Source organism: Elephas maximus, chromosome 11 (genome assembly GCF_024166365.1).
Source record: "Elephas maximus indicus isolate mEleMax1 chromosome 11, mEleMax1 primary haplotype, whole genome shotgun sequence".
In the NCBI taxonomy this organism is placed as follows: domain Eukaryota; kingdom Metazoa; phylum Chordata; class Mammalia; order Proboscidea; family Elephantidae; genus Elephas; species Elephas maximus.
Window position 1 is genome coordinate 96,571,743 of NC_064829.1, and position 15,944 is coordinate 96,587,686.

General features: G+C 45.1%; 1 protein-coding gene across 1 annotated transcript; it reads left to right on the top strand.

Annotated features, from left to right (window-relative positions):
* The first annotated feature begins 10,592 nt into the window (after positions 1 to 10,592).
* Positions 10,593 to 15,551, top strand: LOC126086016 (beta-1,4-galactosyltransferase 3-like). The gene is made up of 6 exons (XM_049901975.1): positions 10,593 to 10,903; positions 12,067 to 12,302; positions 14,044 to 14,231; positions 14,765 to 14,887; positions 15,051 to 15,155; positions 15,241 to 15,551. The coding sequence occupies exons 1-6, from the start codon at positions 10,624 to 10,626 to the stop codon at positions 15,392 to 15,394; spliced, it is 1,086 nt and encodes a 361-aa protein (XP_049757932.1). The 5' UTR covers positions 10,593 to 10,623; the 3' UTR covers positions 15,395 to 15,551.
* Positions 15,552 to 15,944: the final 393 nt, after the last annotated feature.

Below are 15,944 nucleotides of genomic sequence, written 5' to 3' on the forward strand. Positions count from 1 at the left end.
TCTTTATCACCAGAAGAGTTAAAAAGAACAACGTCTACAAGAGACCCACATCTAACGCATAAGGACACAAAGTTTGAAAGTAAAAGGGTGGGGAAAGCTATACCGGGAAAATAACCCAAAGAAAACTGAGTTTAGCTGCTGTGGTGTGGTAGATCGCTTTTGTGTGGCCTTTGTGGCCATGATCTTGTAACTCCACCCAGGTGATTGGGTGGGACGGTGCAAATAAGGTATTGGTCAGTTTTGCCATCCTGCTGGGCTTGAAATGAGCCATTCCAGAGGCAGGAAAGAGACGAACCCACCAGCACCAAGTAAGGAGAACCAAGACGGGAGCATGTCTTTGGACCCAGGATCCCTACGCTGAGAAGCTCCCGGAACCAGAAGACAGAGAGAGCTGTGACAGCGAAGATGACAGAGGCCAAGGGCCAGAGAGAGGCGTGCCTGCAGGCACAGCTGAGAACAGCCTGTCCTGATGGAAGAGCTGTATCCTGAGCCTCCCTAAACCTGAATTGTAACCTATTATTTTCCTAATGAACTCCACAATCGTGAGTATTGTCTGTGAGTTCCGTGTGGCCGTTGCAATGAATTATTGAACCCAGCGGAGAAGTAGAGTGTGCCGTGGGTGGGACAGTTGGTGTCAGAATTGGTAAAGATGGTGGAGGGGGAGGCGTGTTTGACCTCTGCCTCTTAGGAATCAGCCTTAGGCTGTTGATCTTTTTTTTTTTTTTTTAATTTTTTTTATTAACTTTTATTAAGCTTCAAGTGAACGTTTACAAATCCAATCAGTCTGTCACATGCAAGTTTACATACATCTTACTCCATACTCCCCCTTGCTCTTCCCCTATTGAGTCAGCCCTTTCAGTCTCTCCTTCCGTGACAATTTTGCCAGCTTCTCTCTCTCTCTATCCTCCCATCCCCCCTCCAGACAAGAGCTGCCAACACAGTCTCAAGTGTCCAGCTGATATAATTAGCTCACTCTTCATCAGCATCTCTCTCCCACCCGCTGACCAGTCCCTTTCATGTCTGATGACTTGTCTTCGGGGATGGTTCCTGTCCTGTGCCGACAGAAGGTCTGGGGAGCATGGCCGCCGGGATTCCTCTAGTCTCAGTCAGACCATTAAGTATGGTCTTTTTGTGAGAATTTGGGGTCTGCATCCCACTGATCTCCTGCTCCCTCAGGGGTTCTCTGCTGTGCTCCCTGTCAGGGCAGTCATCGATTGTGGCCGGGCACCAACTAGTTCTTCTGGTCTCAGGATGATGTAGGTCTCTGGTTCATGTGGCCCTTTCTGTCTCTTGGGCTCCTAGTTGTCGTGTAACCTTGGTGTTCTTCATTTTCCTTTGCTCCAGGTGGGTTGAGACCAATTGATGCATCTTAGATGGCCACTTGTTAGCCTTTAAGACCCCAGACGCCACATTTCAAAGTGGGATGCAGAATGTTTTCATAATAGAATTATTTTGCCAATTGACATAGAAGTCCCCTCAAACCATGTTCCCCAGACCCCCGCCCCTGCTCCGCTGACCTTTGAAGCATTCATTTTATTCCAGAAACTTCTTTGCTTTTGGTCCAGTCCAATTGAGCTGACCTTCCATGTATTGAGTATTGTCTTTCCCTTCACCCAAAGCAGTTCTTATCTACTGATTAATCAATAAAAAACCCTCTCCCTCCCTCCCTCGCTCCCCCCTTTGTAACCACAAAAGTATGTGTTCTTCTCAGTTTTTACTATTTCTCAAGATCTTATAATAGTGGTCTTATACAATATTTGTCCTTTTGCCTCTGACTAATTTCGCTCAGCATAATGCCTTCCAGGTTCCTCCATGTTATGAAATGTTTCAGAGATTCGTCACTGTTCTTTATTGATGCGTAGTATTCCATCGAGTGAATATACCACAATTTATTTACCCATTCATCCATAGATGGACACCTTGGTTGCTTCCAGCTTTTCGCTATTGTAAACAGAGCTGCAATAAACATGGGTGTGCATATATCTGTTTGTGTGAAGGCTCTTGTATCTCTAGGGTATATTCCGAGGAGTGGGATTTCTGGGTTGTATGGTAGTTCTATTTCTAACTGTTTAAGATAACGCCAGATAGATTTCCAAAGTGGTTGTACCATTTTACATTCCCACCAGCAGTGAATAAGAGTTCCAATCTCTCCGCAGCCTCTCCAACATTTATTATTTTGTGTTTTTTGGATTAATGCCAGCCTTGTTGGTGTGAGATGGAATCTCATCGTAGTTTTAATTTGCATTTCTCTAATGGCTAATGATCGAGAGCATTTTCTCATGTATCTGTTGGCTGCCTGAATATCTTCTTTAGTGAAATGTGTGTTCATATCCTTTGCCCACTTCTTGATTGGGTTGTTTGTCTTTTTGTGGTTGAGTTTTGACAGAATCATATAGATTTTAGAGATCAGGCGCTGGTCTGAGATGTCATAGCTGAAAATTCTTTCCCAATCTGTAGGTGGTCTTTCTACTCTTTTGGTGAAGTCTTTAGATGAGCATAGGTGTTTGATTTTTAGGAGCTCCCAGTTATCAGGTTTCTCTTCATCATTTTTGGTAATGTTTTGTATTCTGTTTATGCCTTGTATTAGGGCTCCTAGGGTTGTTTTTTCTTCCATGATCTTTATCATTTTAGTCTTTATGTTTAGGTCTTTGATCCACTTGGAGTTAGTTTTTGTGCATGGTGTGAGGTATGGGTCCTGTTTCATTCTTTTGCAGATGGATATCCAGTTATGCCAGCACCATTTGTTAAAAAGACTATCTTTTCCCCAATTTACTGACACTGGTCCTTTGTCAAATATCAGCTGCTCGTACGTGGATGGATTTATATCTGGGTTCTCAATTCTGTTTCATTGGTCTATGTGCCTGTTGTTGTACCAGTACCAGGCTGTTTTGACTACTGTGGCTGTATAATAGGTTCCGAAATCAGGTAGAGTGAGGCCTCCCACTTTCTTCTTTTTCAGTAATGCTTTGCTTATCCGGGGCTTCTTTAGGCTGTTAATCTTGTTTCTTCTTCCCCCTTGTGAAGTTAGAGGAGGTCAGATGCCGCCCCACGCCATTTTTACAGCTACATTAACCACAAGGCAAAGTTTGAGTTGAAAAACACTATTACCACACCATAAATGAAAAAAGGAATAACTAGAATGATAAAACACTTCTAATCTTGAATGCATCTAACCACATAGCCTCAAAATAAAGCTGCATTTAACACGATAGCAAGAAGAAATTGACACTTCTGCAAGCACTGGGTGACATTTTAACACATCTCAGTGGTTAATCAAGTAGAAAAAAATAGTAAAGCTTTGGAAAATTTGAACAAAATGACTAAAACGCTTGAACTAAAGAATGTAAATGGAACCCTGTACCCAAAGATTAGAGAATATACATTTTTTCCAGGCACACATGGAATGTTTACAGGCGTTTTAGATGTGGGTGTCTGTTACGGCAGCTGCCTGTGGCTATTGAGCCCTTGAACTGTGGAGAGTCTGAACTGAGATCTATAAAATACACGCTGTGAGTATAAAATACACACTGGATTTGAAGACTTAGTATAAAAAAATATGAAATATCTCACTAGCTTTTATGCTGATTACATGTTGAAATGATAATATTTTTGATATACTGGATTAAGTGAAATATTAATTGCACTGGTTTAATTTATCAATATGGATCCTAGGTCCCTGGGTGGCGCAAACAGTTAAGCAGGGTAAGTGCTTGGCTACTAGCTGAAAGGTTGGCTCTTTGAACCCACCCAGAGGCTCTTCAGAAGACAGACGTGATGATCCGCGTCCAAGAGGTCCCAGCTTTGAAAGCCATATGGAGCAGCTCTACTCTGTACACATGGGGTTGTCATGATTCGGAATCAGCTCGCAGCAACAAACAATAACAACAACTAGAAGATTTTTGATTACATATGTTGTATTTCTATTGGACAACACTGCTGTAGATCACAAGCAAGCCTCAGCAAATAGCAAAGCTGCCCTGCCCTGCTAGGACAAGGAACTTTTAACAAAGAAGCTTAATAAGTTGACTTTTGATCCAACCCAAATTTTCCCACTGGGTTCATGATTTAGGAGAGTATATAAAACAGTGTTTCATGGATCTTAAAAGTAGCTAAGATATAAGGGGTTTGAATATGTGTCTGTGGTAGGAGGGTGTTTGTGGTTTGTCTGAATGTGTGTGTGGGGGGAGTATATATTACTGTAGTCATCTTAAAACATTTTTGCTTATGAAACCCCAAAACACTTTTGAAAAACTTTGTACCAACTCCCTCATTTTAGGTTGAAATCTGAAAAATTTCAACACAAGTTTTAAGTGTGTTTTGTTGTTGTTCCTAGGAGGTAGAAAACTATCCATTTTATAAGGTGGCGTGAGATGAGAATTGGCTGTTAATGGAATAAATCTTTCATGACATGACTCGATTAAATCAGTTTTAATTACCTTAGAGAGTAATGCACCCCAATTCTAAAAGAAACCATTAATTTTGTTTTTTTTTAACTTGGGTAGCTCATATAGTGTAACTTGAAAAATTTGATTGTTCTAGAAAACAATTGAGTTCTATTTTTAAAAATTAGCTTTACTACCCTATATTGCTTTGGTTGGTCTGAATACAGAACATCCCAGCATGAGCCAAGCTTCACCCTTATCCTGCTTTCCTAGTTCTGCTGTAACAGACATACCACAAGGGGGTGGCTTTAACGAACGGAAATTTATTTTCTCACAGTTTAGAAGGCTAGAAGTCCGAATGCAGGGCACCAGTTCTACAGGAAGGCTCTTTCTCTGTCAGCTCTCAGGGAAAACCTTTTTATTTTTCCAGCTTCTATAACCCCAGCCTTTCTTGGTTCCTCGGTGATTTCCATGTGGGATCTATCTTCTCCATTTGTGCTTACTTCTCGGTGCCTAATCTCTTTTTATATCTCAAAAGTGGTTAGGTTTAGGAAACACCTTACACTGATAGGGCCTCATTGACATAATGAAGAAAACCTTATTCCCAGATGGGATTTCATCCACAGGTACAGGGATTAGGGTTTACAAAATATATTCCTGAGGAACACAATTCAATCCCTAACAACCCTTAATTGAAATGTATGAAATAGAAATACAGGGAGCTGCCCAGAAAGTCTTCAGATCCTTGTGCACATACCCTACTTTGAAGACCCCTGCTTTGTGAGATAAGACACTTCTTACCTTCTCACCAAGTGAGCAAGTTTAGGGAGTGAGACGGACCAGCTGCCTTAGACCAATAGCACAGTATGATTTGGGGCATGTATTTCTGAGCCAGAGTCTCTAGGCAGCCCAAATGGTTAAGCACTTGACTACTAGCTGAAAGGTTGGTGGTTCAAAACCACCCAGAGACACGTCGGAAGACAGGCCTGTCAATCTGCTTCTGAAAGGACACAGCCTTGAAAACCCTATGAAGCAGTTAGTCTACTCTGCACACATGAGGTCATCATGAATTGGAATCAACTCGATGACAACTAACAATAACAACATTTCAGAGCCTAACAAATCCAGCCAGAAAGATATTTTCCTGAGTGGCAGGGGGAACTCCACTTAAAGAAGAAACTCGCATTTCTAGCGTATTTTCTTTAGAAAGAGGATGTTTTGATGTCACACGTTTTCTCTGATGCGCTGTGTGTGTTCTGGAACAGTGTGGCCATTTGAATATGTGCAGTGTGTGACTTAGGTCTGTCAGGGGTCCTGTCTGCCTTTTCATTATAGCCGTTTCCAACCAGAGCTAAACACTTCTCAAATTCTTACTCAGAGATTGAATAGTTAAGTCATAGTCCGTTAATTTCTGTGAAGCCCTACCAAACTAAAAAGCTAGTTGCTGTTGAGTCAATTCTAACCCATGGTGACTCCATGTGTGTCAGAGTAGAACTGCACTCCACAGGGTTTTTAGGAGAAAAAGGGGAATTTGACAAGCCTGGGTTGGGGCAGTGAGAGCCTTACGCATTCTTGCCCTCTAACCACTGCCTCCCTTGGGCTAACTCAGAAAACAGAGCTGAAGTGGAGGAGGAAGGGGCCACCGTTCCAAAGGGACCCGGGAGATCCAGACTTGGAAATCTCTGGGGGAGACCCTCCTGAATCGCCCCAAATCAGTAGGTTCCTAAGGACGGAAGAAACACACTGCAGGAGCCAGAGGGATTTTTCTGAAGTATCATTTATGAAATTATGAATGCAAATGGAATATCATTTACTATTATCAAAGGAAAGACTAATTGCTAGAAAAGGTAAAAGAGTCAGCAAAAGAACAAGGGAACCCCTTCATGAGATGGATTGACGTGGTGGTTGCAAGAATGTGCTCAAATATACCAAAGATTGTGAGGATGGTACAGGAGGGGACAATGTCACATTCTGTTATACATAAAGTTGCCATGAATGGGAGCCGACTCCATGGCACCCACCAACAACCCAAACCCAAAAACCAAACCCACTGCCGTTGAGTCGATTCCGACTCATAGTGACCCTACAGGACAGAGTAGAACTGCCCCATAGAGTTTCCAAGGATAACACATTCTGTTAATTGGAATCATGTAATATGCATGAGGGTTGCTGCTAGTTTAAGATATCAAAGCTATTTCTTGGTATTTTAAGTAACTTTGGGAAAAAGTTACTTAAAAAAAAAACATGCAGGCAATTTTATCCTATCAATTTTATGATGGTTTTCTTTTTCTACAGCAGTAAAATGGAGAGTCTCTTTTTTGCTCAAGTAAGAAGCACACACCCTTATGCCTTCACACGTATAGTCACAAGTTGTTTTTTTAAAGATCATTATTCATAGTTAAATTTTCTCCATCAAGAGTACCAAATACAGTAGCCCTGTGTCTTAAGTCGCTGTGAGTTGGAATCGACTCAACGGCAATGGGTTTGGTTGGGTTTGGTGTCTTAAGTCATAATGCCTATGATTACAATGGGAATTACAAACCAAGGAATAAGAAAACAATCATTTCTTCTGAAACTACAAAACTCTCAGGGTCTAAAATGCCTCTCACATGCTTGCTGCGGAGCCAGAGGAGTCCTTTTTACTGGGCTTTCCGGAAGACAAACCACACTTTGAGAGCACCAGCCTTTCCTGTGTTAGCACCAGGAGGAAGTCTGTTAAGTATGAGTCTAGATGTCGTCACGTGGGATGACACGTAGCCCACACACTTGCTCTCAGTTGGTGGCTCCACAGAAACCACTGGATGCATTTGACTCCTGCGTGAAGAGCCATGCTCCAAAGAGCACACACACAATCTAAAAATCGTCAGTCCTCCAAGTTCACTGTTCCTTCTTGCCTCCACCAATTGCTGTCAAGTCGGCTCTAACTCATGACAACCCAATGTGTATCAAAATAGAACTGTGCCCCATAGGGTTTTCAATGGCTTATTTTTTGGAAGTAGATTGCCAGGCATTTCTTTCAAGGTGTTCTGGGTGGATTCTAGCCTTCAACCTTTTGGTTAGCAGCTGAGCACGTTAACTGTTTGCACACCCAGAGACTCCATCACCCTTGTGTGGAAAACAGAAGTAGACTCACCATTGAGGCTTTGTTGGCAATTCCTGCTTATAGGACAGCTGAACACCTGGCTAGCACAGCATGACTCGGATTCTGTCCACAACCTATAGCATTCACATCTGGGAATGGGGATCATTATGAGCCCCCAGTTTCCAGCCCAGCAACCTCATCCACAAAATGCTGTTGAGCCACCAGGATATTTTAAGGACTTGTATTGGTGTTGCCAAAGATTGAATCTAACCAAAATTCCCGAGAAGTTCTCTTTGATACTTGATTGTCTTCTTAGTGTGAATGAGATACATTTCTACTTCATCTGGGGTCTAATTTCTTCTTGTTTCACTTAAAGGAGGGGTGTCTGAATCTAGAAACGTCACTTAGAAGCCTGGAGGATCAGTTTTACATGGCGTTTCTTGACATTGTCTTGTAACTCCCATCCAAGTAATTGGGTGGGACTGTGCAAATAAGGTCATTGTGGCCCACCAAGGGGATTGGTCAGTTTTGCTCTCCTGCTAGGCTTAAAAGGAGCATCCAGGGGTGGGAAGAGAGGATCTCACTACCACCAAAGAAGAAGAACCAAGAGTGAAGTGTGTCCTTTGAACCAGGGATCCCTGTGTTGAGAAGCTCCTGGAACCAGAGGAGAGAGAGAGAGAGAGAGCTGTAACACTGCAGATGGTGAGAAGCAGTGGCAGAGAAATGGCAGCAGGAAAGACTGGCAGGAGTCAGCGAAATAGGCATCTCAGCCCACGGAGCCAGAAAGCTGTGTGCCTTTGGACAGTAGGGTGCCTCCAGGCACATTGTGGAGCTAGGTTTGCCGATCCCTGAGCCCTTTTGGGCCGAGGCTTGCTGGTGGAGTAGGGTGCCTTGAGGCACTTATCGACAGAGCTAAAAGAGCTTTGTAACACTTGCCTGAGCGGGGCAGAGACCAGGGGCAGAGAGAAGACTGCCTGCGAGCATGGCTGAGAAGAGGCTGGCCTGATGGAAGAACTGTATCCTGAGTGTTCCTGAACCTGAATTGTAATCTGTTACTTTCCTAATAAACCCCCTAATCATGAGTATTGCCTGTGAGTTCTGTGTGGCCGTTGCAATGAATCATCAAATTTAGCTGCTGTCGAAGAACTAGTTGGTGCCCAGCCACAATCGATGACTGCCCTGACAGGGAGCACAACAGAGAACCCCTGAGGGAGCAGGAGATCAGTGGGATGCAGACCCCAAATTCTCACAAAAAGACCATACTTAATGGTCTGACTGAGACTAGAGGAATCCCGGCGGCCATGGTCCCCAAACCTTCTGTTGGCACAGGACGGGAACCATCCCCGAAGACAATTCATCAGACATGAAAGGGACTGGACAGTGGGTGGGAGAGAGATGCTGATGAAGAGTGAGCTAATAATATCAGGTGGACACTTGAGACTGTGTTGGCATCTCCTGTCTGGAGGGGGGATGGGAGGATAGAGAGAGTGGGAAGCTGGCAAAATTGTCACGAAAGGAGAGACTGGAAGGGCTGACTCATTGGGGGAGAGCAAGTGGGAGTACGGAGTAAGATGTATGTAAACTTATATGTGACAGACTGACTTGAATTGTAAACGTTCACTTGAAGCTCAATAAAAGTTAAGAAAAAAAAATTTAGCTGCTGTTGAAGGGACAGCTGGTGTCAGAATTGGTAAAAATGGTGCAGAGAAGATGCATGTCTGACTTCTGCCTCGTAGGAATCAGCCTTGGGCTATCGATCTTTATTCTTCTTCCCCCGGTGAAGTTAAAGGAGGTCATATGCCGTTGCCACTCCATTTTTACAGTATGCCATGAAAGAATACATCTAGTGCTTTTGCAGCTGACGAACTGGAAGGAATCCCACTAGCAAGTAGCTCTTCCTTATGTCTGCACCATAATAGAATTTGCTACTGAAACTGGATTCTTGCTTCTTCAGTGCTTCAGCTGCCCCCAGATTTAAAGATTTTCTATCCTTGATCATACCGTATTGCCCCAAATTTGTGATTTAATCCCAAACCTGCGAACTCTGATGAGAGGATTTTCTAGTTTATCTAAAAATAGAGTCACTGATTTACTTAAAAGGACACCAGCTTGTAACTTTTCAGTTGTCTTTTGACAAGCTCATTATTCATATATTTGTATGCTTCAGCTTGGTTCCAGAATGGTAGCTGACACCAGCATGGACCAGCACAATTCCTACTCATTTCTGCTCATGGGCTCCATTTACTTCCAGCCCAAAATCTTCCCCTGGGATGAAACTGGAGAGCAGAGTTTATGAATCCACCTCATTCTCTACTGTCTTTTCACAAGATTTCCAGTTTCCATTGTAAAGATAGCACCCTTCTCTCCAAGATGTTCTTCTCCTCCTGATAAACTCCTGTTCATCCTTCAAGTGCTCTTCATCCAGGGAGTCTTTTCCAAGTCCTTTAGTCTCTGTATTCTGTCTGGGATATCTGTCTACCACTCATTCATTCATTCACTCATTCATCATCCATTTCCTGGGGCTTTCTCTGTACCAGCCCCTGTACAGGAAAATGCTGGACACCCAAACACCTGCTCTCAGAAAGCTCCTAGTCTGGTGGGGGAGGCTGACACAGACGATCACAATCTAGGATGATCAGATTGTGGTAGAAGGAAATACAGGGACTGTGGAAGCCCCCAAGGGGCTACTTGATGCTTGGTCATCGAGAATGATGACCAAGAGTGGGGAAGGTCCCTTCTAGAAGGGAGAACCTAGCCCAGCCCTGGAATAATGCTGTGCATAGTTCACTCCCTGAACTATGCACATTGGATACCTTAGCACAACAACCCAACAAGGTTGATCCTTGTCTGTCCTACAGACAAGGACATTGAGACTTAGAGAGATTAAGTCAGTCATCCGGGGGAGCCACACAGCTGATGTCAGAGGGTTTGGGGAGGGGCAAGCTAGAAGAAGAGATGAGGCTGCACAAGGTAGCTTCTTTCCCCAGGTGGTATGGTATTGAGTGGTCTCAGGCTAGTCCCTCACTCTGGTCTCCCCTCTGTTGGTTCTGCAAAGCCAATTAGGGAAGGATGGGTACAGGAACTCAACCACATGGGACTGTGGGCAAAAGTGTGGAGTTCGTAGAATGGAAGGAGTGACCCTCTGTTTGCTTCCCCAGAATGGCACAGAAGAGGGGGCTCCTGTTATTATTCCTGGGCATGGAACTACTGCTAGTGGGGCTCTTCCTCTACCAAAGCCAGCACCACCATGGCTTCATCTTCTCCTCGCACCTCCTAATACAAGATAGGCCAGAGATGGGAGAAGAGCTGCCATTTTTGGTCCAAGTCTCCTCTCCAGGAATCCCCTACCGGGATGTCTACTCCAACCTCAGCCAGATATATCCTGTGAACAACAGTGCTGAGGATCTGCCCAATTGCCCCATCGTCTCACCTTACGTCAGTAAGCCTGGGAGGTGGGCCTTTTATGTCTCTAACTCCACCTTAGGCTCTGAGGAGCTGGGAAAGACTACTGAGTTGGGCAGAATCTAGAAAAGGAATTAAGTAGACCTAGTGACTGGGGAGGATAGGGAGTGTTCTGATGATCTGCTGCTGCTTCATAACAAATCACCCCCAAACTTGGTGGCTTAACAAGAATTATTAACAAAGTTTCCTTGGGTTGGGAATTTGAGGAAGGGCTCAGCTGGATGGTTGTAGTTCAAGGTTTTAATGCAGTTGCAGTGAGATATGGCTGGATCTGGACCAACAAGGGAATGAAGCAACTAGGAGCTGGCTGGGCATCTCCTTCTCTTCATGAAATCTCAGGACCTCTCCATGTAGTTTGGGCTTCCTCACAGCATGGTGGCCTCGGAGCAATTAGAATGCTTACATGACAGCTGAAGACTGCAAGAGCAAGTATTCTAGTAAAGAAGGCAGATACTGTGTGGATTTTTATGATCTAGCCTCCAAAGTCCCATAGTATAACTTCTCCCATACTCCAGTCATTGGAAAAGTCACAAAAGCCCACTCAATTTTAAGAGGTGGGGACATAGATCTGCCTGTCAATAGGAGGAGTGTCAAGATCATATCGTAAGGAGAGCATGTTGGATAAGAGATATTGTTGCATTCATCTTTGGAAAAAATATGGCCTCTTAAAGAAAGGAAAGAGGCAAGACTGAAGGGAGTGGGTGGATGGTGGAGCCCTCAAGAGTATGGGGAGCCAAGAGGAGTAGTCTGAGATGTAGCAAAAACATGTGGCCTGGGAACCACCCAGGCGGAGACATTTGGGGAGGCAGGTGGATGCACAAGGCCAGAACTCAGGAGATAGATCTAGGACCATTTTACATAGAAAAGCAACAGGAGTGATGAGCTTGCTGAGAGAGAGAAGAGTGAGAAACATGGGATCCAGGACAAGTCCTCCAGGACCATATATAATCAGAGAGGCAGGTGTGGTAAGAGTCAGAGAAGGAATTACTGAGAGGTAGAGGGATTTTTTTTTTTTTAGAGGGAAAACCAGGAAGGTAGGATATACTTGAATCAATATGGGTGGCCCAAAGCTGTCTGTGTTGGGTTGTGAAGTTGCCAGGGTTTACGTCCCTGACCATCCCTGGCCTCTTCCTCTCTCAGATGGCCCCTTGAAGGTGATAATCCCAGAGAACTTGACTATGGAGAAGGTGGAGAAGAAGAACCTGCTGGTGGAGATGGGAGGCCAATACCGGCCACCTGACTGCTGGACACGGCATCACACAGCAGTAGTGGTACCCTACTATGGACAAGCCCAGCACCTTCAATACTTGCTTTTCCACCTGCATCCCTTCCTGCAGCGCCAGCAACTGCACTATGCCATCTACGTGGTGAACCAGGTGCAAAGGAATGGGGAGGACCAGAGGTGGGAGAGCAGAGGGGTCTGAGCAACGCCTTTGAGAGTTAGGACTTCAGCGACTATGAGGTGAAAGTGTGTGGGTCAGGGAATATCTGGGATACTGAATTTATTAGTCAAGAAGATCTTGAACTAGGGGAATTCAGAGTCATGAGTTATAGATTTAGTCAGGCCTGGCTGAGTCTTGGATCAGCTTGAGTGACTGTCTGAGGCACAGGCTACAGAGATTACAGTCTGGTTGGGTCTGGAACTCTCTGAGACCGCGGCTGGCCAGATTGGGCAGTAAGGTTACAGTGTAAATTAAAGCACTGAGTTTGGGGTCAGCTAGATGTCAGTTTGAATTAGATTTGCCCCTTACTAGCTGTAAGGGGCAAAGATGAATTGGCCCAATGATTAAACACTGGGCTGCTAACCGAAAGGTTGGTGGTTTGAACCCACCAGTTACTCAGGAGGAGAAAAAGCCTGGCAACCTGCTCCCATAAAGTTTTCAGCCTAGGAAACCCTATGGGGCAGTTGTATTCTGTCCTATAGGGTTACTATGAGTCAGAACTGACTCAAAGACACACAACAACAACATGACTATGTATGAACTTGGAGAATTTATCCTATATGCCACAGTTCCTCTGTCATTGAGTTGTGGGAAGACTTCATTGAGTTAATGAATGTAAAACAGTTAGATGCCTGTCACATACTAGGTGCTCAATGAGCAAGATCAATGATGATGATGATTGTGATGATGGTTTTGATGGTGATGATGAACGTGATAATGGTGATGATGCTCATAATGACCATATGAGGAAAATGCTGCTGCTACTGATGATAGTTGTGTTGATCATGGTGATGATGGTAGTGGTAATGAAGATGATAATGATGGTGATGGTAGTGATGATGAAGATGATTTTGATGACAGTGATGATGTTGGTAATAGTGATGATGGAGGTGAAGTGATGATAATGGTTTTGAAGATGAAGATAGTGATAATGGTGATGGTGAAAATGGTGATTAAGATGAGATGATAATGGTAATGATGAAGATGTTGATGATGGCAGTGGGACTGTAATGATAAAAATGATGATATTGAAGGTGATGGTGATGATGGTCGTAGTGATGATGGCCGTGATGATGTTGATAATGGTGATGAGGTGGTAGTACCGGTGGTGTTGAAGATGAAGATAGTGATATTGATGCTGATAATGAAGATGATGGTAACGATGGTGATGATGGTAATGATGATGATAGTAACAATGATGGTGGTGATGACGAAGATGAAGAAGATAATGATGATGGGAGGAGAGGAGGAGGAGGAGAGCCAAACCCTGTGCTTATCCTTGGACATCAGACCCAGTTTCAGTTGCAGTGAGTAGAGTCTCATAGGAGCAGAGACAGGTAGAGACACAGGCATCTCCTGATTATCCCTAACCTCTGCCTACCTCAGATGACACCTTGAAGGTGATGATCCTTGAGAACCTGAAGATTGCTAGAGGAAGGAGAGTCCAGAGGAGATAGCCTGGGATGGGAGTGGGGGTGCAAAAATGTTTTTCAGAGGAGGTAACCTTTGAACTGTATCTTCCTGGGTGAGTTTGCCAGCCCCACAGTAAGAATGAGAAAGCGTTCTGGGTAGGGAAATGGCACTCAAATAGGTGAGGGAGGACCGGCCTGGTCTGGCAGGTAGGGGGACACTACTACCAATGGTGGGGCAGCACTGAGAAGTGTGTCCACTCCAGGTGAAAAATGCTGCCTTCAGTCGGGGCAAACTGCGCAACGTGGGGTTCTGGGAGGCCATGCAAGAGGAGGACTGGGACTGCATCTTCTTCCACGATGTGGACCTGCTCCCGGAAGATGACCGGAACCTCTACATCTGTGACATCTTCCCTGCCCATGTGTCCGTGGCCATTGACAAGTTCAACTACAAGTAGGCAGAGGGAGGGGACCTCCTGTGGGAGACTGTTGGCCAGGTTCTGTCCTTCCCTGGACCTCGCCCTTCCCACCTGTGTGATGGGGTCAATAGCCCAGACCCTGATCACTGAGTTGAGGCAAGGAGGGGATGATGGGGCCTGGGAAAAGCCCTTGTGAACAGTGAAGAGCCTTCTTCTGGATGTGGGTGTCAAGTGAGGTGGGGGTGGTTATTAATGGGGGGGGTCAGAGGAAGCATTTAATAAAGTGGTGAGCAAAAGGGTACGTTATGGAGGCCAGAAAAAGGTACCATAAGAGAGGAAGGGCAACTAGGGATTAGGGGTTGGGGGAGAAGAGGCTATTAATGGGGCCACACAATGGCCTGACAGATGATTCAGAGGAGGGCACATCTCAGGGGTCAGGAGAGGAGCTATCACAGGGTAAGTGGGAAGGAATAACCCAGAAATGGACCTTGGAGACCCTATCCAAGACAGGGCTAAGGCCTGTGTTACCTGAAATTCCTTCTGCTTCTGCCCCACTCTGCCTGCCTAGACTGCCCTACAGAGGGTACCTTGGAGGGGTGTTTGCCCTGCGCCCCATTCACTACCTGAGGATAAATGGATTCCCCAACACCTACAAAGGCTGGAATGGTGAGGATGAAGACCTTGCTGCCAGGTGAGGGGACCTGCTCTGGGGAGCCTAGCATGAGGGTCTGCAGGTCCTACTCTGATGTAGAGGAAACACTGGCCACTCAGTTTGGGGGGCTGGGCCTTGGATGAGAGTCCGGTCTGAGGATACAGGTGTCTAACTTCCCTGCTCTCTTCCCTCTCTCCGGAAGGGTGAAACTAAGTGGGATGCTACTCTCACGGCCCCACCTGCTCTTTGGCCGCTACCACATGCTAGAGGGGGGACCAGAATCTGGCCATGAGCAGAATCCCGGGAGGTGAGTCAGGGTTGGAGTGGGTTGGCCAGTCCTGGGCCATCCCTGATCATCAAGCTCACATGGCTGTTACTCCCCACACCCCCAGGGCTGGCCTTCTGTCATGGATCCGCCGCAGGTGGCGGCGTGATCGCATAAACTCATTGGCCTACAGGCTGCTCTCCAAGGAGCAGCGGCCCCTCTACACCAACCTCACCGTGGACATCAACTTCTCAGTCCCAGGAGCCCCTGTGTCAAGCTGAGGGGTCTCTGGAGGCCAGAGTGGAGACCTTAAGACCAAAGCTGCGGGGCAGCCCCCCCCATCCTTCCCACCTGGTTTCTTATTAAAGAAGAGTTCATGTAACTTGCGTCTCCTCACTGCCATCCCTAAATCCCATCTATTGATTTCCACTCATTCATTCATTCCCTCATTCAGTTATTCAACAACCTTGTTCAAGAGGTCCTTTTTTTTTTAACAGACATAAATTAGTGCAGGGAAAATATTCCTTCAAGCTAATGCTCTTAAAATGGGTACCAACATTTCATGGTAAGTAGTGTGGGGGAGGGAACTTCTGATTGAGACTTCATCTGAATAACAAAATTAAAATTCTGAAAATAACTTTAAGATTTAATGAAATTTTATTTTTAGTAAGCAGTAAAGAGCATTTATGTAGTATTGGTGGTGACTAGTCACTACAGTATAATGAATTATTTAATATAGCTCTTCTAGCCATGGTCTTTGTGACACACACAGTGATTGAGTGGGACTATGCAAATAAGGTATGTGAAACCTGTGATGGTTAGGGTTATGTG